We start from the raw sequence: 26,386 nt of genomic DNA on the forward strand, positions 1-26,386 counted from the left end.
AGAAAGAGTGAACCTTGAACTCTTTATGAACTGTAACTCTTAGCAGGCACTACAAACCTACATGTTGCAATACCACAAATACCCAAATGCCACAAAACTGAACGTAATTCAAATTACTAACACCAAAAATTTTCCCAAAATATGAAAAATGTCTTCCTTAGGAATATATCTCAATTCTATAATAACAGTAAATTAATGAATTAAATAAAAATTGCTTTTTGAATTCAATTCACCTCCTAAGACCACATTTTCTTAGATGTATTGATTCCATAAGCATGGGATATATGAGAACTGTGGTATAAGACAATACAAGTCTACAAGACACCTGAGCTCCAGGTAAACAAGCACAGAAAATAAATGCAAAATAACAGTCTCAAAGCAATGGACTAGTAGGCTTGTTCTGGCTTTGTTTCTGGCCTAACCTGAAGAAGTAAATCTGTGCATGCAGGATCATTAGGGTAAAAGCTACCTACTGAATAAGTTATGCAACATACATTCAAAGACTATTTGCTACCAGAAAGTACCTGTAGGTAGATACGTGCGTCACACTGCCAACAATACATGCCTACCTGATAACTGCACTCACACTTCTGCTGAGTGCAACTGTTCATGGACAAGTCAATTACTATCTAAGCATATCCCCCTTTACTTTCAACTCAGGCCAGAGTTCATTATCACTACTCAGCACATACCCGTTTCTTTCCCCCTCCGTTTAGAATCAGGCTGCCCATGGAAGTAAAGTCAATTTAATACTTCAACACCCAGCATGCCAATGAAATGATAACTGCCACTGGTTACCTCCACTAAGTTCTCTAAAAAGACATGACTTGGTGTTTGGCCCAAGGGAGGCAGTATCTCCTTGTAAGAATTATGAAAACAATGGAAAATCTAAAACTGAATGCAGGTGGAAAATGTTTTTAGTTTTAAAATATACCTCTTCCTTTCACTTACAGAAATGTATTGTATGAACATTTATTTTCCAAGTGCAGTCTTTTAAGTTAATGTTTATTTTTCTTTATTATTTTGAAGTTTATTCTTGGTTATTTTGCACAAAATGCGGATGGGGCTAAACCTGCATCAATGGCAATGGAAGCCCATGTTCAGCAGGTGTCCTGTCTAATCCTGCAGTCTCTGTCTTGACTTTACAAAAAGGTTTATTTTAAAAATGACAGTGTGATTACTATCTAAATGCACAAACGAAGACCGACATCACCTACAGGAGAGATGCACTCAGGCGATATACACCCAAACTTGAAAGAGTGATTTTTATGAGCTGCCCCTTTTTTGCCCCCTTAAAATGATTCCAAGTTCTAAACTGCACCCAGTGAAGAAACACCAAATTTTATAGGGGAAATCTCTTGTAAACAGATAAGACACTTCTGGCAGGAAGTTAAGAAGGCACTTTAAATTTACCTCAAGAATTGTAAAAGGAGTCTTAACGGCTCACTGACATTTCACACGTGAAACACATTCATATTACAAAACAGTACTGCCCCTTAAGTGAGTGGACACCCTTGACAAGCAAACTGCCTAGGGGAACACCCCCAAAGAACCTGATTAAAAGTAATTACCAGGTCTGGAAATGAACTTTTGTTTTAGAAACTATGTAAACACCAGCGAGACTTTCTCCTGCCCGAATCCAGCCTGAGGACAACAAATTGGCCAACGGCGGAAGTCGCCTGACAAAATGACTGCAACATGAAATCCATTTTTATGATCATAACAAAACCTTCCTTCCGGGGCCAGGCAAAAACTTGAGAAAACGTCCTTCTTGATGCAACAGGCGACTGTTGAGCCCCCCCACAGCCAGCCATTGAGCAACAGCTGGACCCGCGGGACCCGGGCACTGGGAGGATGTGCAGCTCTCCGTTAGAAGCTCGCAGGGGGCCCCGGGCCCGGCACCCCCCGCCCGCCTGCTGCCGGGCTCCGCAGACGCAGCTCGCGGCCGCCCCGGCACCTCCCTGGGCCCCCGCGGCCGCCCAGGAGCGGCACTGACCTTCCGCAGGGCCGAGACCAGCAGTCCCCGCCATTTCGGACTGTTCTCCTCGCTGAAGAACTCGTACGGCTGCGGCGCCTGCTGCATGGCCCCGGCGGCAGCGCCTCTGCATCAGGGGCGGCCCGCGGACCGAGCCGGGCCGGGCGGGTGGCCTGACAGGCGGGGCGCGGGCCGCCTCGCCTCGCCGGCCGCCGCCGCCCGGGCCGCAGCTACGGCCGAGGCGGCTCGGGGGCGGCGCCGGCGGGCGGGCGGGGGCTCCGGGGGCGGTTTCCTCGGCCCGGGCGGCCTCGCCTCGCGCAGAGTCCGCAGAGGAAGCGCGGCGGCCCGAGAACCCGGGCTACCCCCCTGCGACCGAGACGTCGGCCTCCTTTCCCGGAGGCGTTGGCCCGCTCCTCGGGCGGCTCCTCCTCCTTTGTCTGGGTTCGCAGTCCCGCGCGGGGTACAGCTGACCTCGCCCTCGCCCTCGCCCCCGCCCCAACTACCGCTACGGCCGCGGCAGGCGGAGAGCGGCGGCGGCAGCTCGTCTCTTCATCGCCTCATTCCCGCCCTCCCAACAGGCAACGCTGCCCGGCCCGCTCGAGTCACCTCCAGAGGGCCCTGGGGATCGGGCGAGCGAGCCACACTCTCGCGCGCACAGTGCTGGCCACCGCCGCCGCCGCCCCTTCAGACACCGCGCACAGCGCCCCGGGGCCGCCGCCGAGCTCCGGGCCCCAGCAGTCGCCTCTCGGCCCGCCCCCTCGGCCCGGCGCTCATTATCCCGGGTCGCCGGAGAAGCCCCGCACGGAGCATGCGCGCCGCGGAGCAGGCAGAGGCGCCGGCCGGTCGCGGACTTTCAGAGGCGCGGGGGCCCGGCCGTGGGTGTCGGCCTGTGCTAGGGACTTGCTGGGGGCCTGTCCCAGATCGACTCTTCAACTTACTGTGTCTAACACGAACGCTCCCTTCTCTCGACCTTCCCAAGACAATCCTGCCTGACTCGGTGCCACTCTTCGAGGACGACAGTCATGGGAAGCAATTCAGGACGGGGAGAGAAAAGGACATTCGGGCTGGACACGATGTTTAACGTATGTGTATACATAGGAGGTAGTTAACTATTTCATAGTGTGATGTTTTGGGGATTGAAAGGTGAGACGCGGAAAGCTCTCAGCCACTAGTGAGGAAGGGAAAGAAAGAACGGGCGGCGGGGCGGGGGAGTACATGCTGTATACTTCAGTTCCAGGATCAGTAACTCAACAATTATCCTCTTCTCAAATACACCTCAATTTGTCATTTGGCAAAAATCAGAAAGACAGAGTTGGAAAATTTATTTTTCTAATCCAAGTACCCACGGAATCACGAATTTCTTCTAATAAAGTCACATCCACATTCCCATGTACTTGGGATAAAGGGTAGGATAGTAAAATGCTTGTATTTCTCCAATTACTTTTTCAGTGACGGCAGACTTTGACTTATACAGACGGTTTTTTACTTTTCTCTCCTCGTCCGGAACTCCAGCTGTAAACTACTAGGCTGTCAAACGAGACTGTGATTATATTTTCTTACAAGAGAGTAAAGTGGTCAGTAGGAAGTTTCATTCTTGGCCAAGGAGGATATTGGAAGCCTTCCGAGCCAAATTTGGCTGAAGACACATTCTGTTTACCCAAATCTATATTTAAATTTTAAAATTGTTAATATTTTTAAATCAAGAGATTTCATATAAAAATGGATTTCCAGCTTCTGGACAAAAATCCAGCAACACTGGGTGCTGCTGCATTCCTGCAAAGGAATAGTCAGCAAGCAGGCAGTCGGTAGTGGCTGCCCTCTTTAGAAAAGTATGCCATCCCATTTCCAGTTGGCTATACTCCCTACCTGGCACTCTTCACTCTTTTATGTAACCTGCCTAGTCTCTACAGGCATCTGAGTTGTGATCTCTGAGCTAGGCAAACAGAAATGTGATCCACCTGCATGAGAGGGATAATCCAAGAATTACTCCTGTAAAAATCCCAACCAGACAAAAGGGCCATCTAGAAAAAAATGTTGGATCCATACCCCACATGATACGCTAGGATAAATTCCATTATGTATCAAAGACTTAAATGTAAAAAGTTAAAACCATAAAATAACTTTATAATTTCAGAGTACAAAAGACCTACTATGATATAAAATCTAGAAGATTGGTAAATCCATTTTTTAAAATGTGTGGCAAAAACAAAAACCATCACAAGGTAAGGCAAAAAGCAGATGACAAACTGGAAAAAATGTTTGTAACTCATTTTCTAAATAGTTTATTTCCCCAATATCTAAAGGAGTTTCTGCAAATTAATAGGACCAAACGTAAGGGGAAAAAAAGGATAGCAAATACAAAAAAAAACACAGTTCACAGAAAATGAAGTATGTCTCTTAAACATAGTACAGATGCTCAACTTTACTCATATTACAAGAAATTTAAATTATACCGTTATTTTTTACCTATTAGAATAGCCGCATAGATCCAAAAGTTTGATGATATACTATGTTGGTGAGAATATGAAGAAACAGATACTCTAATATATTATTGGTGAGAGCTTAAATTGGTTCAACCTCTACCAAAGGCAACTTGACACTATCAAAGTTGCAAAGGCACATACCCTTTGACCCAGCAAATTCGAAGAATATGTCCTTTGGCACCCTTGCTCGAATGTGAAATGATTTAACACAAAGTTATTGATTGTAGTACTGACGCACCAAAAGCAAAACAAAAATGCCCGAGAAATAAACAATTTAAATAATTGTCAGTAGGTATGAGGGACTGGTTCAACAAATAATAGTAAATTCGCAGAATAGAAGCTATAAAATCATTTGAAAAGAACCAGGCCACTGTGTTCAGGTCACTTGAACATTATCAAAGAGACAGTGCAAAGTGAAAAGAGCAGGGTGTATAATCTAGTATGCAGAGTATGCTACCACTTGTGTAAAAAGAAATGGAGGCAATATTTTTTTATGTATAATATCTCTGCAAGGCTGCACAAGAGATACAATTTTTGTTGCTTCATGAATCAGTGAATTGGGTGGCTTGGAGGAGAGGAGATTCTTTCATGGAGTACATTTGGGGCATTTTGAATTTTCAACCATATGAATGTTGTACTTATTCAAAACACTGATTAATTAAAAAACATTTTAAAAACAATACAGGGCACCTGGGTGGCACAGCCAGTTAAGTGTCCAACTTTGGCTCAGTTCGTGATCTCGCGTGATCTGATTGTGTCTCCCGCTCTCTCTGCCCCTCCCTCCTCATGCTCTGTCTCTATCTCAAAAATAAATATTTAAAAAAAATTTTTTTAAATAATAAACACTTGCTTCAAGTGTTAAAAAATAGAAGTATTAGGGATACCTGGCTGGCTTAGTGAGTAAAGCATGCTATTCTTGATCTCGGGGTTGTGAATTAGAGCCCCACATTAAGTGTAGAGATTACTTAAAAACAAAATCTTTTTTAAAAATTGGAGTATTAAACATACTGATACTATACTTGGTCATAAATTTGAGTTAAAATTAATATGCTAGTTATTTGACAAGTACTAATTTTGTCTTTTTAGAATTTAGAAATTTAGAATTTGTCTTTTGGGAGATAACTTGAATAATCTAAGCACATCTCAAATTTTAAAAGGCAGTGAAAATTTTAACAGTAATATTCTTGCACTGAAAAGCATTTTCAAGAAGGACTTACTCAACATTTCTCCCATTTACTCTCTCCTACTTCCTCGATGTATTTAAAGCTACAAGTGCTGCCAGTCAGAAGCAAACCAAAGCAATGCCACAGGAAACAATAAATGTCATTGTCACTCACTTTCATGGTTTGTTGCTGTAGCTAACTCTGGTCCTTTTACAGTCAACCTGCTGGCAAGAAGTTGGAGCAGGCTTTCAGACAGATCATGTGCCCTATCACCCTTATATGAGGCTTATGCCCAGAAATCCAACCCCCCGTGTAAAAGATAACATACCAGAATGTCTTCCTAAGAGAAACTATAATGATTTATGAAATTCCGATTTGATTGATTTACTGTCCCCTCCACTGCCTGCAAAGCACTGTGTGTTTATGTGTTATATATATATTCTGCTATGGAACAGAAACCATGTTCCCTGGTGCTCTGGGGGTATGAAGATGACACTGAGGTGAGCCAGATATTGCCACCACTACCAAGTGGAAAGCCATTTTTGTAAATGGGGAAGTGCTCTACTTTTTACCTAAAATATAAACCTCATTTTTATATTAAATGCAAATAGTTTTTTTCATTTTTCTAAGGTTGGCTGCTATTTAAAGCTATGATAGTTCATGTTTTACACACAAAAAATTCACTTGAATCAGTTTTATGAAACTAAAAATTATGTTTACAACACAAAAACTCATTAAAATATTTTAATATTAATTTACATTTTCTTATCTCAGAAATACACAAAACTTTTAAATATTATATCAGTATTACACAACAAAACCCTATTGATATAAATATAAAATGTTTTACAAACAGAATAACCTGCACATTCAAAACACTTTCAATAACTTTTTTCACTTATATTTTTTGGGGTATAATATAGACTCGAATGAGGGTTGCTTTAATGAGGACAGTTATTTTTATAATTTCAGTCTTTCACAGCTTAGTATATATGTAATCTCACTGTTTATGAAATAGAGAATTGTAAAATTTTCCATCTCTTAATAGTCTTGCGATGGAACAGAAAAATATCCTGTGTGTCACATTTCTTGGAGGAATCAGTTGTTATGAAGAACCATTAGGGCTAATTTCTTCTGTGAATGATTTCTAAATGCTTTCAATATGTTCATCCCAAGTGTCAAATAACTGCCTAGTCTCTACCTGGGATGTGCTACTTCTTGAACATGAGTTGATGGTGTAGCCTTTCAAGTTAATGGTTGAGGTAGCTCAGACAATGTAATCACTGAGGCTTGAAGTGAAAAAGAAGAAAACAGAAGTTTTTCCTTTCAGTCAAAATGCACATCCTTCTTACTCATCTATCACACAGATTTGGAGAGATAAGAGGAAAGAATGAAGAGTGGAAGATTAATCCTGAGAGAGTATATATGAGGGAAGGGATGAAAATGTCTCGCCTAACTGGTGGTGCTGTAATAAAATTTCCCCAATCAATGGGCTGCCATAAATTCATTTATATTTCTATTTTCCAACTTTCTGAATTGCAAGAATCATTTCAACAGATACCACACACATATATACAGTATACAGTACTGGCACTGGGCAATAATTTAAATACTCATGAAGTACACGTGAATGTAAGGCACTTTTGCGGTTTACAAAAGTGAATGCCTCAAAGTTAGGTATTTCCTCAAAATGAAGAAATATCCTCATAAAAGTTCATAGAATCCCTGAAAACCAAGTAGGCATGAATAAAATAGTGATCTTGGCTAACGTTTGAGAAACCTGGTATGACTGAAAAACAGAGATATAGAGGTAAATTTTTAAAATTACAGAGTTCTATATATCAGTGGCAGAATTCTAAAACTGCTCACATAAAAACCTATCAGTTCTAAGTTCTTTTAGTTTTGCAACCACAGAAGACTAAAGAGTAGGCAACAACCATTCATAGTGTACTGCTGTTTGGATTTAATGGGAACCCTACACCAAGTCACTTATAAAAAGACTGGGAATAATAAAGGGTTTGCATTTCCTTTGCAAAGTTATTTCTTACAAATATTATAGCTGAGATAGAATCTTATTCAAACTACTTAAAAATGTGGAATTTCATAAATTTTCTTTAAATCGAGAATTTTAAATTCCCAAATACAAATATTGTTGCTCTAAATAATGTGAGTTTTCATTTGATCCTTCAAAGTTAAAAGGAGGTTTGCAACCTACATTATACTATATTTTCTGATCTAGGAGAGAAAAAAAAAAAAAAGCTTAGATACTATAAAGACAAAAAGTTAAGGGAATAATCAATTTTTTGTGCCATCGTTTCCAGAAATTCTAAGAGTCAAATCTCCAGATCATGGCTGGTGAGGAGAGGTCCATAACAGTCAAGGATTCAGTACAGACACAACTGTACCTTGCTTCTTTATTCACAAAGGAGCATGGACTTTAAAAAATTATTTTTCTATGTTACAGCATTCTAACAATTCAGTTGTTATCTAAATGAGATACCTAACAAGAAGATTTTCAAATCATTTTCCGTAAAGAATACAATTAGTATATTCTTGTTGCTGAATGTGGAAATTAAAATGCATACTTAGCTCCTTACATTATTTACAATTTAAATCTTTGTTGCACTTCATCTGCAATCATTCCAGAAATTGCAAGAGAAGAAGTAGCAGCAGGGGAAGGTGCATTTCTCACATGAAGAATGCGATTTCCAATATCCCCAACTCCTCCATCAAATACAAAATCTTCTACCAGATTTCCATCTCTATCCAGGGCTTGGGCTCTTACTCCAGCTGGACCTCTGCAAAAACATGATGGTAGTCAACTGACTAGAAGAGACAGGACACTTTACAGATCAGTGGTTTCAGAGTATTCTTAAAGCAATAAAGTCTTTATTCTTCTAAATGCACCATTATGTGGAAACCCAATAGGTTTGTGTTTAGCCAAAGGCTATCAGTTTGGTAGGGTAGCCTGTCAAACATATCCTTAGCCTAGAGCATAATGCCTGCCACATTACAGTGTCAATAAATGCTTACCAAATGAATACACAAATGGCAAGTTACTTATAAATATTTGTTTTTCCCAAAGTAGCAGATAAACCCACATTTAATTAAAATAGATGCATTTTTAATTTGGATTTATAAGATGAATTTATTACAAAATCAACCAATGGGAATAAATAAATCTCTTCTGACTAATAAAAAGCAATAGAAGTGGGAGTTATGTATTACATGTCAGTTGCATTCCTAAATATGTGCAACAGGATTCTATTTATTTTTTCATTTTGTTGAGTATAAATTAACATTTATAGAGAAAAATATTTACAAATGGCAACAAGTTCTTTTTTGTGATTTGTTTCTATTTTCAACAGTTTAGCCTTCACTATCAGGATAACCTTCAATTAGCTAAACAGAGATGATAGAAAAAGCACAACCTGGCAGCATGTTCATACAGTAAGAGGCTTTACTACTGAAAGTTCTGCTTTATGACACTTGAGTTCAAAAATTAGTTTTTTTTAAAGATAGTTAAAATTTACAAATGAAATCTAAATAGAGTATTTTTGAATCCAAAACTACCTCCCTTGTACAAAGCCAAGCAAGGTTAGGTCATAGATTGGATTTGTGTGTCATGTGGTGGCTGCAAACTCCCAGTTCCTGAGGGTGTGACCTAGGGCAAGCCTGTCCATCATGGTGCTAACCAGCTAAAAGTTTACTGGAAGCCTTCAGTCTGTTGCACATGAGCGAGCTGGATGCCACTGTGGGGCTCTGAGAATCCTGAATTCTTATTGGGTTGGTGAAGATTCCACATACAAATTCTTGAGGTTATCTTCTTTGATCCATTCCATAAAGCTATCAGTAGAAATCCTGACACCCACTGGATCACCAAACCAGTCCACAAGCACAGGGGGATGCAAGGACTGACATCTGCAGGCTGCAAGAATGCAGCCTTTGGAGAGGGTCACAAGTTCCACCACACTGTTAGTGGTTCTGGCCACCTAGCATGGAGAAGGTGCAATCCTCTCCAGCTCCGCTGGTACCACTAATGTAAGCAATGTTTGTAACATTCTTACCTAATAAACAATTTAGGACAGTCATGTCAGCTTAAAAGCGTTCTTTGTCTGTTAAAATGAGTTGTTTGCAGATTGTTCCAAGAGCACATTGTCAAAACTATTAAAGTGCAATACTGTTTGAAGACTATTAAGTGATGGTGTATCCTGTTTCTGATAAACACTTCTCATTTCTGACCTTGCTTTATCTTATTGGGGAGTTTATACGTCAGTGTTTAAAATGCTGTTTGGCATAATAGGTGTAAAATCTGTAAAAGTGGGATGCAGAAGCTAGCCATGTAGGTTTACTGGTGCATATAACGAAGCCCACACTTCACTGGGGTGATGTAATGCTCTGCTGGCTTACTCTCAAATGGCTATTTTGGGCCACGTGGGTGGCTCAGTGGGTTAAGCATCTGACTTCAGCTCAGGTTCATGAGTTCAAGCCTCACATTGGGCTCTCTACTGTCAGCACAGAGCCTGCTTCAGATCCTCTGTCCCCTTCTCTCTCTGCCCGTCCCCTGTTCATGCTCTGTCTCTTAAAAATAAACAAACATTTTTAAAAATGGCTGTTTTTAGGAGTTTGGTAAGGACAAGCTTTTTAAATTGTATTGTGCTTGGAAATGTGAAGACTATCCTAATCTTTTATCATGCTTATATGCAGAATAACAAAGTTAACTAGGGACCACATTTTTAGGTTGAATCCAATATTCCATCTATGTAACTGCTGCTTCTAAAAGAAGAGTTTAAAAGAATGCTACCATTTTTAGAAGAATTGAATAAACCTGTTGCAAGAGGGTTCACTTACAAATGAAAATAAATCCTACTTAACCTAAAAAAAAAAGAGTACCTCCCTTGAAACTGTTCAGAAAACACAGTTTGAACACAGCTGCCTTAGGGGTGCCTAGCTGGCCCAATTGGCAGAGCATGCAACTCTTGATCTTAGAGTTGTGAGTTCAAGCCCCATGTTGGGCACAGAGCTTACTTTAAAGAAAGTAATAATTTTTAAAAAAGAGAAAAAAAATAGCTGTCTTATACACACCACAAGACTCAACAAATAAGGCAACCATATTAAACATTTTTAATGATTCTGGGCCAATGAAGCGAAGTACTTGAGGAAGACAGAATAGGAGATCACTGCCCTCTAATGAGAATAAGATAATGATAATAATAATAATAATAATAATAATAATATGCTATTTATTAAGTGCTTTCTCTGTATTAGGAATTCTAATTCTGACAACTGTAAGAGGCTGATACAAGTATATATTTAACAGCAAAGAAATAGATTAAATAAGCTGCCTGAGGTCACAGAGCTATCCTATTCATTTGTAGAGAGGTAAATAAGAATTACAACAAGGGTGAAAGATTCTATAATAAAGGTAAATATTCTTACAGAAGGCTGCAAGGAATCTGGACAGGAGAGTTTTGAGGTGTAAGCATTTCCAAGTAAGAACCAGATACAACACACAGAACATAAAAAGAACTGGACTGATGCTAAGATGTCTTAAAGATACATATCAACTGACACACCATGTTATCAGACAGCACGCACTCCACTTTGTACATTCTGTTTTTGTAGCTTATCGCAACCCATCAAAGCAGCATTTGCCCTTCTTTTCCTGAACAATGCTGCTGTTGCTGTTAAGAGCACCTCCAAGAGTTTTCTTGTTCCACTCCTTTTATCTGGTAGAAGGCCAACATGGAGGGGGCACAGAGTGGCATGACCAGCCGTTGATGTTTAGTGAAGAAAATAAAACTTTTTTTTCTTACAGGTTTAGTTAGTACATTCCCCTAACTTTCCCTTCTAAGCAAAAATAAGTTAATACTGATTAACTACAGTTACAAATGTGTCTCATATTTATTTCTCTTACAAACATCAATTATCTTCAGTGTCCCCTCCTGCCCAAATGTTCAAAACCTATAATATAATCCAAACTGTAAAAAACAATATACAATATTGTTTTTCTAAGGATCTCACTTTAGCTCAAGCTAAAGTTAACTATTTCACATGAAATGTTTAAAATTTTTTTTTAATGTTTATTTATTTTTGAGAGAGACAAAGCACGAGCTGGGAAGGGGCAGAGGGAGAAGGAGACACAGAATCCAAAGCAGGCTCCAGTCTGTGAGCTAGGGGCACAGAGCCTGATGACAGGCTGGGACCCATGACTGTGAGATCACGACCTGAGCCAAAGTTGGAGGCTCAACCGACTGAGCCAATCAGGTGCCCCTAACATGAAACATTTACCAAATTCTTCAGGTTTCCTCTTCAGCACTTAATGCAACTTCAGGGTTTTTCTTTGCACGATTACATACAGGCATTCCCCCTCAGAACACCTCAGCTTGAGATGAGTATTATCACTTGAAATTTCAGGTAAGATAAGCCATAAATTTCTTAAGGGTCAGCATCTTCTACAACACCCCTACCTCACCCTCATATCTAGATTTGTGCCTTGTGTATATAGTAAGTACTCAGTAAGACTAGAAACTTAATTTTTTAACTTCTAATTCTTTAAAACTCCATTTTAATAGCTGAAAGAACAATTTAGTAAATTTAGTATTTGTTAATTCAGCTACATTTAATTGTTTAGAGCTATCCGTAGCTATGTATTTTGCCCTATCTGTGGCTAAATTTAATGGGAATATAAGTTCTAGACGCTTAAATATGTCTAGAAACAAAAGGTGAATATGAGGGGCGCCTTGGTGGTTCAGTTGGTTGAGTGTCCCACTCTTGATTTCGGCTCCAGTCATGATCCAAGGGACGAGGGATTGAGCGCTACGTTGGGCTCTGTGCTGTGTCAAGTCTGCTTAAGATTCTCTCTCTCTCCCTCCATCCCTCTCCCATTTGTGCATACTCTCTAAAAAAAATTTTTTTTAATGTTTATTTATTTTTTGAGTTAGAGAGAGACAGAACACGAGTAGGGGAGGAGCAGAGAGAGGGAGACACAGAATATGAAACAGGCTCCAGGCTCTGAGCTGTCCACACAGAGCCTGACGCGGGACTTGAACTCATGAACCATGAGATCATAACCTGAGGCGAAGTGGGACGCTTAACTGACTGAGGCACCCAGGCGCCCCCTCTCTCTCTAAAATGAAAAACAACATAGGGGTGCCTCAGTAGCTCAGTCAGTTAAGCATCCAACTCTATTTCGGCTCAGGTAAGGATCTCATGGTTTGTGAGATCAAGCCCCACATTGGGCTCAGCGCTGGCAGCCCAGAGCCTGCTTGGTGTTCTCTCTCTCCCTCTCTCCCTGCCCCTCTCCTGCTCTCAATCTCTCTCTCTCAAAATAAATAAACCTTAAAGTTTTTTTTAATAAAAAAAATGAATATGTAACTAATGGCATTCCTTCATCTGAAAAGTGCTGTATTTATTGCTTTATTGTTCTGTGGCAGGCATTATCCTGTGAGCTAGAAAAGAACTATGAAAGGCTAAAACTGATGTCTTTGACCAGTTCCAAATAGGACAACTTAGTATTTTATAAAACTCACCATGGGATCTACTGTTAATCTAAAAATAGAAGTTCGCATGAGCATATTGTATGGGGAAAGTAAACTACTCCATCTTAATTTCCAAACATGAAGGAAGAGTATTTTTGTTACTTATCTTCACCTTAGCTGGATTGTGACAAGAGAATATGGTTTTTCTATGCCCAGTTTTTGAATTTTGTTGAGAACCTGATTTAGGGATTAGAGCTTTTTGAGTCTCTGTAAATATTTTCTGAGGACTTGAACAATACAAGCAGTTTGTAATGGGGTTTGGGGAGTTCTATACATCCATTCAATCAAGAGTTTTAATTGTGTTATTCAAATCTTCTAATATTTTATCTGCTTGATCTACCTTCTATCAACAGACATGTCTTAAAATCACCCACCACAATTGTGGATTTGTTGATTTCTGCTTGCAGTTATGTCCATTTTTGTTCTCTTTTTTCATATCTCTGTTATATGCAGCAAGTTTATAGCGAACTTCTTTATCTCTAACAATTTTTGCCTTAGACTGTATTTTATCTGAAATGACCCAGTATTTTTCTTCCAATAAGCCATTTGCCTAGCACATAGATGCATTTTTTAATCCAATGTGACAATTTCTGCCTTAACTATTAAGTACACTTACATTTATTGTAATCACCAATAAGTTTGATTTCTATTATATTATGCTATTTAACCTGATTTTTCTGAGATTTTCTCATTTCTTGGCTTATTGAATATTCTCTATTTTTCTTTCCTCCTGTACTAAATTGTAAGTTATATAATCTATTTCCATTCTTGTATTTCGTTTACTTATGAGATGGGATTCACCGTGCATCCTGTGAATCTTATGCCATTTTGCCAATTCTAGGAATTTCTCAAATACTTCTCTGCAAAGTATTGCCTCTTTTCAATTTCTCTGGAAATCCTATGAGATATAGTCTGGAATCTTCTCATTTTCTTCTCTTTTAATTTCTATGTCATGCACCTTTATCTTGCAATGTTCTCTAAATTCTTCAGATTTATCTTTCAACTTATTAATTTTCTTTTAAGGTAGGTCTTACCAACTTAGTCATTTGAGTTTTAAAATTTAAGAAGTATATTTTTCTATTCTAGAAATTCTAATTAGTTGGTTTCCAAATTTGCTCAGGTTTTGGGGTGGAGGGGATGTCTTATTCTTTTTCATGTTTTCTGTTCCTTTTTGTTTTTAATTCACTGGGTTATTTTATGGTTTCTGATATTACTATTAACCATTTAAATTCACTAGGTTACTTTATGGTTTCTAATATTACTATTACCCAAAGTTATTAGGGGTCTAATTCTGGTATTTATTCTATGTGCTTATTCTCACTCATGGTGCTTTGTAATATTTGATGGCGTCCTGTTCAGCAGGACTTTATGTGGGGGAATACTATACAGGATGGGTTGAGGTTATGTCCTCCATGGAGGTTTTACATTTGCTTCTATCCACTGCTCCAGAAGTATTACCATCCTTGGAGCACTTTTTTTTTTATGGATATTTTTAAATACATACAAAAGTAAAATGAATAGCATAATGAACTGCTATGTATATATTACCTAGTATCAACAATAATCAACACCCAGCTAATTCTGTTTCATCTACATCTCCACTCACTGTCCACCTCTCTTCACTGGATTATTTTAAAGCAAATCTTAGATAGCATGTCATTTTACTTCATTTCTTTTTAAAGGATTCTTAAAGGGGTGCCTGGGTGGCTCAGTTGGTTAAGCGTCTGACTTGATTTCGGCTCAGGTCATAATCTCACAGTTCATGAGTTTGGGCCCCTGTGTTGGGCTCCGTGCTGACAGCTCAGAATCTGCTTGGGATTCTTCCTCTGCCCCTCCTCTGCTCACACATGCATGTGCACATTCTCTCTTTCAAAATAAATAAATAAACATTAAAAAATCATAAAAATAAAAGGATTCTTAAAAATAATAATTCAAAACTAATAATTGCTTTGTATCAGTAATACTCAGTCTGAGGTCAAATTACCCTGATTGTCACTGTCTCTAATTTGTTTAAAGTGAGAGAGAGAGAGAAATGGTTAGTTTGAAGCAGGACCTGAACAAGCTGGATTTACTTTTTTTTTTTTTTTTGAAGTAATCTTTACACCCAACGTGAGGCTGGAACTCATGACCTGGGGATTAAGAGTCACATGCTCAGGGTGCCTGGGTAGCTCAGTCAGTTAAGCATCCAACTTTTGGTTTCAGCTCAGGTCATGATCTCATGGTTTGTGGGTTCAAGCCCCAGGTTGGGCTCTGCGCTGACAGGGCAGAGCCTGCTTGGGATTCTCCCTCTCCCTCTCTCTCTGTCTGTCCCCAATGTGCTGTCTCTGACTCTCTTAAAATAAATAAACTTAAAAAAATAAATAAAACAAAAAAAGAGTCACATGCTCTACAAACTGAGCCAGCCAGGTGCCCCTGGATCTACTTTTTAAAAAAAAAATTTTTTTAACGTTTATTTATTTTTGAGAGAGAGAGAGACAGAGCACGAACAGGGGAGGGTCAGAGAGAGAGGGAGACACAGAATCTGATACAGGCTCCAGGCTCTGAGCTGTCAGCACAGAGCCCGACGCGGGGCTCAAACTCACAGACTGTGAGATCATGACCTGAGCCGAAGTCGGACGCTTAACCGACTGAGCCACCCAGGCGCCCCCTGGATCTACTTTTTAAGTTAACTTCTTAGTTTAAGGTTCCTAGATCAAGTGGTGGTACAAAGTCAAACTCTAAGCACTTGTGAGGGCGGGCCCAGGGTTCTAAATTTTTAGAGGAGATTGCACCTATCCAACATTGCCTCTACCCCCAAGGCCAGGACAGACAATATTCCTTAACACTTTCTGGTGCTAAGGGGATTTTTTTTTTTTTTTTTTTTTTCTAGACTTCCTTTTCACTGAGGGTATAGCCCTTCAAGAGTCCCTGGCTTTATACAGGGGTCTCAGTTCCAAGTTTGTACCTTTTATATATAAGCCTCCTTCCCAGCACTTGAGTTGCAGTTAAAACATATGTCCCTAATGTTTTATATCTTGCTCTACGTGGCAGATACATGAACTTATACACTTGCCAAAATCCGTTGAGCACTTAAGATCTGCATATTTTACTGTATGTAAATCATGTATCAATTAAAAATAAAACTGTTATATTTATATCAAAATCAGCAAATCTAACCCCCTTCCACCCAAATAGCATCAGCACCAATTCCTCTTAGTACACGGGTTTTCAATTTCCTTTTTGTTTTTGCTCCTGGGATGCCCCTTGTTTTGTTGCATTCACAGCTATATGTATTTCAAGGGATTTTTATATTTTCTCCAGACTCTGGTATTTTGTAGTATGAGGGTTGCCCAACTCTAGACTAGATGTTCCCAACCAAGGGAGATTTTGCCCCCTGGGGGACATTTGGCAATGTCTGGAGACACTTTTGGTTGTAACTAGGAGAGTACTGCTGGCATTTAGTGGGTAGAGGCTAGAGGTGCTGCTAAACATTCCACAATGAACTGAACAGTCTCCTACAGCAAAGAATTATTTGGGCCAAAATTTTAGTAGTGCCAAGATTGAGAAACCTTGATCTAGATCACTATAATTATAGAACTGTTTGGCTTTCACCTTTGCATTTCACAATGACATAGTATAGTCTTTAGCTATCACTCACCATAAAAACATCTTGCTTAAAAATTTACAATTCCCCAAATAAGACATTTTTTAAAATAAAGGGGAAGAAAAAGGAGATCTTGGCATGTGTGCCTTCATCTTTTATGCTCTTACTGCTGTTAGATTACCATGTCAAATTTATCACAGAACAAATTAAAGGACTTCGTAGATAAAATTAAGAACCTTAGAGATCATCATTTAACAATGACAAATTTATATACCTAACACATGTACTTGACAGATTATAACTTTACACTCCAATCCAATGTTCACTGGTCAATTATCGCCCCAGATGCTCTGGCTAAGCAGAAAGAAGTCACGCTGGATGCCCTTTGGTTTTGCTTTTTGGAATTTTTTTGGATGCCCTTTGGTGGCAATTTAAGGACACTCTCTTGAGCTAAACATCCCGCTGAAAGTATGGCTTCAGTTCTCTTACTATCTAACACTGCTTAATATGCTTCTGCCTCAATATTAATGATAGAGCATTTATGGTTCCGCTGCACTGAGCTGCAAGACAGGTAGGACTTAAGCTTCATAATGCGGGAAAGTCTATCGATCTGATTTTATTATGATGACTTAATACTGCAGGCACATACCAAGGTACAGAGAATAACATAACAAACACCTATTTTCTTACCAAAGAGCTTAAGAAATAAAGCTTCTAGATATGACAGAAACCCCCTGTGGAGCTCTCTGATCCCATCCCTTCCTCTCCCGAGAGGTAACCACTCTACTGCATTAGGTGACTCCCATGCTTATTACTATTTTCACATGGTATATAGAATCCCTAAACTATATATGATATTGTTTAAACTGATATAAATGCTATCAAATATATTTTCTACAACTTCCATTTTGTTACTGATAATTTACTTCTTTTAAAAATTTTTTGTTTGTTTGTTTTTGAGAGAGAGAAAGAGACAGAGTACAAGCTGGGAGGGACAGAGATAGAGGGGACATAGAATCCGAAGCAGGCTCCAGGCTCTGAGCTGTCAGCACAGAGCCCAATGCGGGGCCTCGAACTCACCAGCCATGAGATCATGACCTGAGTCGAAGTCGGACATTTACTGACTGAGCCACTCAGGCGCCCCAAATTTCTTCCTTTTAATAGATACAGGAATTAAGGGAAAGATGGAATTGCTGAATGTGTTCAGCTGCTCTGTCTCCAAAGAGAAACTCTCTGATTGGGTTAAATTTGTCCCTAAATGTAACCTGTCTACAGTGCTGTGTGTCCTTTTCTACTACATGCTAATGAAACTGGAAAATGAAATTCACACCCTTACACTCAGAGACAGCAATATTCACTAAAACCCAGTTCTACCATATGAAACCCACTGGTTGAAAGAGTTTTCCCCAGGCTTCTATGAAAGGGTGGTAATAGGATATGGGTACTGAATTCACTGCAACTGTTTATATACAGAATTCACGATGTCCACCTATTGTGTTATTCAAGGAATATTAACAGCAGTAACAGATGCCAGATTTGATTAATATATTTTCAGATATAAAACATAACAAGTCTACTAAAGCAGACCACTGAAAACACAAAAGGCTTTTTTTTATAGGTGAGTGAAAGAAAGGAAAGCCTAGATATTTTTATCCCTGCCATTTCAAGAGGTGAGTAGAAGGGATGAGAGAGATAAGAGTAAAAACATTAGCTGGGTTTTAATAGTTCTTCTAAGGATTCAAAGAGGCTGGTCTGAGAATGATATATTAGTGTCAGATTTAGACCAGGACACTTAGCTCCCCTAAGGGAGACAGCTGACATGATTATTGCTCTCTTCCCAGGCAAGTTCAGCAGCTGTTCCTGAGAAGACAGACATTCAGTGCCCTAGAGTTTCACGGAGGGATGGATTCACAGAGAGAGTACTTCAAAGTACACTGCTGATTAGGCCTAACAGTAGCTTGGTCAGGGAAAAAGGTGAACATCCTAAAATATCACCAAATGGAAAAAGAAAATTGGCTTGGGTGGTATTTAGGACAATGTGCAGCTCAAGTCCAGAGAGCCTTTTATCCTTGAGAAAAAAGTTATCCTTCCTTTTTTAAGTTATCCTTCCTTGGCCCCACATCGCTACAGCACTAAGACTCAGACTGTTAGCACATTCTTCCCACTTTTGTCCTCCAACTAGAGTCCCTGAGTGGAGTAGGGCCCAAGAAAGAACAAAAGAGGAAGAGAGGAAGCAGGTAAGATGTCATGTATAGGAGTATGTCTAACAGGTTGTAAAATGTAATCAAAATGTAATTTTTTATGTGTTTATTACCTAATCAGTTAATATAGCGATCAATGATCTCATACAGAGTTTAAATCAAATGGTTTTGCAATGACAAGAGTAAGCAGCCAGGAAGATTAAAAAATTTCAGGCAAGATATTTTTATCATGATACCTAGACATGAAGGCAAAAGTGGCATCACAATACAGCTGCAGTGGAGATTTGAGTTTAATGCTGTAAAGTGGTCTAGAAAATTATAAATGAACCTAGTTCAGGCACCAAGGGGCACGAAGCAGCAAGGCCCAATGCATGCGATGAAAAGGGAATTCAACAACTTGCTGGGAAAGAGAGGACACACAAAGATTCACTGGGTACGCTGACTCTGAAAGTATGCTTACCGAATCACCAAGTCAGAACCACCTGCCAAATTCACATAGGTCATAACCATATTTGCAATCCTTACAGCTTTTCCTTACCTAAGTATATCACTGACAGTAATTTCAGGGATAAACTTTTGAAGGTGCTTCACTGTTGCACTGAGAAAACAGGCTTTATACATTTCATTAACTCCGTAGGAAAAATTCTGGAACACCAGTTTAATCAAGCCACTGAAAGCAAAAAATTTAAAATCTTTATGAGAGAAAGGAATTCTTTATTACTATAAAACATCTTTACAACTATGAGATTTTTAGGGGGGTGGCACCACAGAAATGTAGGCAAAGTCAGAAAAAAACACGTATTAAAAGAAAATCAACTTTTGGCCAATGTAAGAAGGAAACTTCATTAAAGAATACCTTCCAAACTTAAATTCCCAGGGAATGCTGGTTTCAAGCTAGATTCTATGAAGCCTGCCAACAGCAAGGTTTTCTTTTCTTTTCTTTTTTTTTTAATTAAAATTCAAGTTAGTCAATATATAGTGTGGTATTGGTTTCAGGAACAGAATTTAGCGATGATTCATCACTTACATATTAACACCCAGTGCTCATCCCAACAAGTGCCCTCCTTAATGCCCATCACCCATTTAGACCATCCTCCCACCCAACACACCGCCATTAACCCTTAGTTTGTCTCTGTATTTAAGAGTTTCTTATGGTTTGCCTCCCTCTCTCTTTTTATCTTATTTTTCCTTCCTTTCTCCTATGTTCATCTGTTTTGTTTCTTAAATTTCACATCTGAGTGAAATCATATGATATTTTTCTTTCTCTGACTTATTTTGCTTAGCATAATACACTCTAGCTCGATCCATGTTGTAACAGGTTTACTAATGCAAATGTTAGGTGCTTTCGAAGCCACACCTAAAAGGCATTAACAGATCTTTAAATCAGAGCCATTAAGCAAGTGGAATATTTACCCTACTTTTCTTTGGTCAGCCAGAGGTAAAATATTCCAGATCTTCCAGCCAGACTCTACAGAGCCTATGTAAATGTATATGTATTTTTACAAGCACACATGCTGGGAAGCCCCACCCTAAAACCTGTTTCAGAATCAGTGAAGGGTGAGACTCTAGTATAGCTTAATAAGCTTTCTACTGATTTTGATGTAAAACTGTAGAGCGCAACATTATTAAAAGGACCAAACAAAATATCTCACTGAATAGTTCTTACAACCATAAAGAATCTGCCATACAGGTCAACACAATTTATCGTCAGTTTTCCACAAAAGGAAACAACACTGGTTATCAGAAATTTCTCCAGTGGTTTTCAAAATGATGGTGACTGGTTGGAAATGATCTTATCAAAGTAAGCCATCTACTGATTTTGAAAGAAACTTTTTTTTTTTTTTTTTCAAACTCAACTAGAAGATTAGCCAAACAAGATTTGGGTTGTCAGATATGTGTTTGGCTCCTGGTCTTGTTTTTTTGACCAAGACACCACCCTGGCTCATCAGAATTTTCTTTAAGTAGTTAAAACATTACGTGTATTACATGAAACTCTGAATCCAGATTAATTAAAAAAAAATCAACATACCAATCACAAATAAGAGGATTTACGCAATAAACAGAATTATCAAGAAAGACAAAATTTCCCATCTAAAAAATATAAGCATATAAAATGTTTTTTAAGTAAATAAAGTTACCTCTTGATAATTACATCCATAATATCTCTGGCACTGAAGTCAAAGGGTCTGTAGCCCTCTCGTTTAAAGGCAAGAACTGCATTAGGCCCTAGCCAAATACTGCCATCCATCCTTGGTGTGAAATGAACCCCTAGGAAAGGAAACCGGCTATCTGGGACCTATGGATTTAACATGGTAAAGAGTTATTAGCCCCACTTCAAACTGCATTCTATTAAACATGCAAACATGCAACTGGTAATATAAAACACTTCCTTCCCATGCATTTAATTTGCATTACTTTTGATCTGCTACTCAGATATTTCTTTCTATGTTTACATGCTTCTGCCTAGAAATGCCACATAGGAAACACTGATACTATCGATACCAATATACACTGTCCCATGTGTTCCTCTTTCTAGGTTAAAATAAAAAGAGAGAGACAGAGAGAGAAAGAGAGAGAACTGTCCTAGTTCAGGTTACTCCCCACTTCCCAGCCCCTCACCCACCAACTAGCAATTATGTGTCTGGCAAGTAAAATCTCAGAGCTGTCAGAAAAAGAACACACATTTACAGTACAGGCTTTTGGAAAGTGGAAATGCAATAGGTTAAGGCAGATGAAATGTATGTTTTGGCACCATCAAAAACATTAAATAGCTGAATAGTGGCAATTTCACCTGGTTCAACCCAGTAGTTCCAGAGAGAAGAATGAATTCTTCATTTAAATGGTTCTGTCTATACCATGAAACTAGAGTAACCACATCCCCTTTCCTGCACCTATCAATAATGAACTAAGAAAGACAGCTGGGTATCTGGGCATCTTGTAAGGGAAAGTTCCCTTATGAGTGCCCCTTTCATCAGAAAGGAGGAAGAATTAGGTTCCTTCTTGATAGCTTTTCCTGAGGTGCACTCATGCTTTCTAGAGACATGCACTTGTGGGCAGTTAATTATAATTTCATAACTCTGATTTTAGGATAAAGATTTAAAGATTTAATGACAAAAGAAACAGGTGAAAGACTTGCCCAAAAGGCCCTTCAAAATAGCTCTTACTTCTGACCCAAGTAAAAGTTTTGTTTCATTTCCTTTTTGCCCATAGTCATCTTGAGAAGGGTAAGAAGGCAGAAACATCATTACCTACCGGATAAATATTTCCTTTTACAAGATAGCATTTTTCTGGCTTCAAAATCAGGTAATCTCCTCGGAATGGTACAATTCGAGGATCAGGATTACAGCCACTCAGCTCTGAAATACGGTCAGAGTAAAGTCCTGCACATGTCACCACATACTGACACTGAACTTCCTCTCCCTAGTGCAAAAGAAAATATGAGTAGAAAGCAATGAGGAGAAAAATAGGTCAAGGGGGGGAAAAGATGACAGAAAAGATAATAAGGGTACAGAAATGAACTTTTCTCTATTTCTTTTAAAAGAGGAAATCAAATACAAGTATCAGCAAAATAAGTTCTGCAGCATTTAGGTAGCAGCTAGAAACTTACGGTAGTGGCACGTAAGAGGATGTCACCTTAAATTTTATACTTTAGAGATACAATTAATGACCCTGCAAGAATACTTAAATTAGACAAACACACACTCCTATTTTACTAAGCTAGCATCAAACTTAACTATTTGCTATATTAAGAAACAAACTTCATTTAGCTGGATGGGTCCCCCCAATTTGGCCTCTTCTGTATTTCAGACAGCTTCTCCCATCTTATCTAGGAGTTAACCCTGTTGCTCTCAGGTTGCTCACACTCAATAATCTAGCTCACTTCCAACTGTATCCTACCCATCAACCGATTTCTCCTTCCTGATCAATATCTACTTTGCAAATTGAGGCTACGTTTGAAATGTTATCCTTTCAGTCCACATTTAACTGAGAACACACACTATCGTCAAGTTTTGCTTTAGTGACTAGGAGATCACTAATCTTAGGCTGTTTGTATTTTCCCATACATTTTATTTTGTGATCATCTGCATATTTTTCTGCCTTATCCTGCCAGGGTTAGTCAATTTGCCACCCTATTTCCTAAATGGTTTCCTTTAACCCCAATTCCCCACTATACTTTAATTCCCATCTCTTTAATTTTTACAGAGTAAACAACTAGCACCTCCTTGCTCCAAGTAATTTGCTGTCCCTAGACTTCTTTCCCAGACAACCTGTTTCTGAAGCCTCAGAGTTCTTACCTGTCTCAATAACATTTCTTTCCAGCCCCTATTGATTCAGCCTTATTCTATTTTTACATCCTATTTTTGCCTAGCTGCAAAGGTAAGCCTCTTTTTTTTTTTAAGTGTAGTTATTTATTTTGAGAGAGAGAAAGCGGGGGAGGGGCAGAAAGGGAAAGAGAATTCAAAGCAGGCTCCGCGCTGACAACACAGAGCCCTATGCAGAGCTCGAACCCACAACTGTGAGATCATGACCCGAGCAGAAATCAAGAGTCGGGAGGCTTAACTGACTGAGTCATCCACCCACCCCTAGCTTCTTTTTGAGTTATACAACTCACACTTCAGACAAAAGTCAGATGAAACTTTTTTGTAATGAAGTCAAATTAGCTAGACTAAACCATAATAGTTTAAAAACCCTTGAAGTCAAAAGAGCTATGTCAACAAAAACAAAAAATGCCTTCTTTTAAATAGGTTCATATCTTTCCTGTTCATCTAGAGTTATACCAGAAGTACAAGAAAGATTTTTATGTGATATAAATTGACTAGTTTCTACTTGAAAGGTCAGCAATTCTTTTGTTCTTGCAACATAAATTGTAAATACAACTCTGGATAAATGTAAAGATAAGAGAATTTGTAGAATGGTACCAGTATGCAACAACCTAGAAGTTCTCTTTAAAAAACTCAAGGAAAAATTCCAAAGGAAGAAATGACTAAAACCTATCATAGGTCCCTGAAATCATTTTATGCTACACGTGAAATAATAACTAAATTCAGTAATACATTAATTTCACATCCAAAATGGAGATTTAGATAAACAGTGAATGATGTATTTGTTCAAACAAAAATCTCTTTTAAAAAAACAAACTATGCATCTCTATTGCTATTTCAGAAGTAAAACAAACTTTTTCCTAATATGTATAAATCTTTAGTTTGCAAAACCTCTCCCCCCAAATTTGTTAATCTCTTTAACCTCTCATAAAAGCATAGAAGTTCAATTTGATAAGCTGACTCAAAATTTTTACATTATATCTAACTATACTAAAAGTAAATGCCCAAATAAAAGGCAACAGCTATAGCATCTGGGGTTGAAATACATATTCACTGGCATCCCAGAGGCCCCTGCATATCTTCCATCACATGATGCCATACTCTAGTGAAGATGGCCCTTCGATGAGGGCAAGAGTAGAAACAGACTTTTAATCCTTCTTTGAATGGAAATCTTAGATGCACTGTCACCTGGGCCACATGACCCAGTGGATCTGATGGTAATCAGGGTGTCTATGGCAAATAGTGATGTCTTATGGAGACTTTGCTAGGTCCCTATAGCCAAATCACAGCACAGAACTTCAGGATTTTGGAGGAGTTATACCATCCTCTGCAGATAACTGTCTTCCTTTTGAGAAAGTACTTCTGGCTTTGACTCAACACTTGACCACAGGTCACTAAGTTATCATGTGAACTACTCATTATTAACTGTATGTTGTCTGACTCACCAAGCCACAAAATTGGGTGTGTACAGCAGTACCCTGTCATCAAGGGGTAGCAGAACATACAAGGTTAGGGTTGTGCAGGTCCTGCAGGCACACATAGATTGTGGAGGCAGGTAGCTCAAATTCCCATGGCCCCTAGTCCTGCTAAATTACTTCCTCCTTCTCAAGCTGCTCCTGTGGCCCTATGAGAAGTTCTCCATGATCAGTTGACCAAAGAAGAAAAACTACAGGCTTGATTTACAAATAGTTCTGCACACAACATTCTGGCACTGGAAAGTAAACAGCTACAAACCAGAGTCCCACTCAGGAGTGACCCTAAAAGACTGCAGTGAAAGGAAATCTTCCTGGTAGGCAGAACTCTGAACACCATACCTGTTATATATCTTACCTAGACGGAGACATGACTAAAAGTATGGATCTATATTGCTTCATGTGCAATGACTAATGCTATGGCTGGTTAGTTAGGAAAAGGAGCTCTGGAAAAAAAAAAAAAAAAGTATGTGAATGGACCTTTCCAAACAGGCTCAGAGAGTAAAAGATATATGAGCTCCATAGGAATGCTCACTGAAGAGGAACCACGGCAGATGAAGATTTTGATAATCAGTAGACAAGATGACCTGCTCTGTGGATGTTAGCCTCTTTCTCCAGGCATCCCTGTCCTTACCCAATAGCCTCATGAACTAAATGGTTATAGCAAAAAGGATGGAGGTGGTGATAGGTTCAGCAACATGGACTTACTCCCTAAGGTTGGTCTGTCCATAGCCATGGCTGAATGCTCAATCTGCCAACAGTAGAGATCAACAGAGCCAAAGATATGGTCCCTGGACCACTTCAATTTAAAAAAAAAAGGGGGGGAGGGCAATACTTAGTCCTCACTGAAATAGATACTTGTTCTGAATATAAATCTGTCTTCCCTGCCCACAATGCTTCTGAAGAAACCACTATCTGTGAACCTACAGGATGCCTTATTCACCATTAGGATATTTTGTCCAGAAGCATTACTTCTGATCAGTGAGCTTATTTTACAACAAATGAAGTGTAACAATAAGCTCATGCTTGTGGAGATCACTGATTTGACCCTGTTCCCCATCATCCTGAAGCTGCTAGGTGACAGAAAGAAAAACGGGTTTTTTGAAGATGTAAAACAAAACTAGCTGACTGGCAACACCTTGCAGGTCTGGGGCAATGTCTTCCAGGATGTTCTATATGATTAATATATGGTGTTGTTTCTCCAGAGCCAGAAATCAAGAGGTAGAAATGGGAGTAGCTCCTTACTATTAGAATAATCCACTAATGAAATTTTTGCTTTCTATCTTCACAACTTTGGGCTCTGATGTCTAGAAGTCTTAGTTCCCAAGGGAGAAATGCTGCCATTAGAGAACAAAAAAATGATTCCATTAACCTGTAAGTTGACACCGCCATACCTGGCCACTTTGAGTTCCTTGTATCAGTGAACAGGCAGAGGGGATTACTGTACTTAATGGGAAACTGAAAATAACTCTCAAGGAGAATGAGAGTTGCTACCACACAGAGAGCTTGTGGGTGATAAAGAGAAATACGTCCCAAATAGAGATCTCCTGGGGCATGTCTTAGTACTCCTATGATTGATATAAAAGTTAATGGAAACTATCACAATCCAAAACAGGCAGGGCTGCTAATTGCACGGACACTTTGGG

At 39.1% G+C, this 26,386-nt stretch overlaps 2 protein-coding genes across 7 annotated transcripts in view; both read right to left on the reverse strand.

Moving 5' to 3' along the window:
* The window catches only part of SOS2 (SOS Ras/Rho guanine nucleotide exchange factor 2), a 91,065-nt gene extending 88,876 nt beyond the window's left edge, over positions 1 to 2,189 (reverse strand). For both annotated transcript variants that reach the window (XM_078448265.2, XM_078448264.2), the window contains exon 1: positions 1,997 to 2,189. In XM_078448265.2, coding sequence (XP_078304391.2) covers positions 1,997 to 2,083 — 87 coding nt within the window. In that variant the 5' untranslated portion in view covers positions 2,084 to 2,189. The remainder of the gene's footprint in view (positions 1 to 1,996) is intronic.
* Positions 2,190 to 6,331: 4,142 nt separating this feature from the next.
* The window catches only part of L2HGDH (L-2-hydroxyglutarate dehydrogenase), a 43,114-nt gene continuing 23,059 nt past the window's right edge, over positions 6,332 to 26,386 (reverse strand). For all 5 annotated transcript variants that reach the window (XM_060619787.3, XM_060619788.3, XM_060619786.3 and 2 more), the window contains 4 exons: positions 22,199 to 22,366; positions 21,085 to 21,242; positions 19,485 to 19,616; positions 6,332 to 8,419 (listed from right to left, as the gene is read on the reverse strand). In XM_060619787.3, the coding sequence (XP_060475770.1) occupies positions 8,224 to 8,419; positions 19,485 to 19,616; positions 21,085 to 21,242; positions 22,199 to 22,366 (654 nt within the window). In that variant the 3' untranslated portion in view covers positions 6,332 to 8,223. The remainder of the gene's footprint in view (positions 8,420 to 19,484; positions 19,617 to 21,084; positions 21,243 to 22,198; positions 22,367 to 26,386) is intronic.

The sequence above is a fragment of the Panthera onca genome, chromosome B3, assembly GCF_046562875.1.
Source record: "Panthera onca isolate mPanOnc1 chromosome B3, mPanOnc1 haplotype 2, whole genome shotgun sequence".
NCBI classification, from domain to species: Eukaryota; Metazoa; Chordata; class Mammalia; order Carnivora; family Felidae; genus Panthera; species Panthera onca.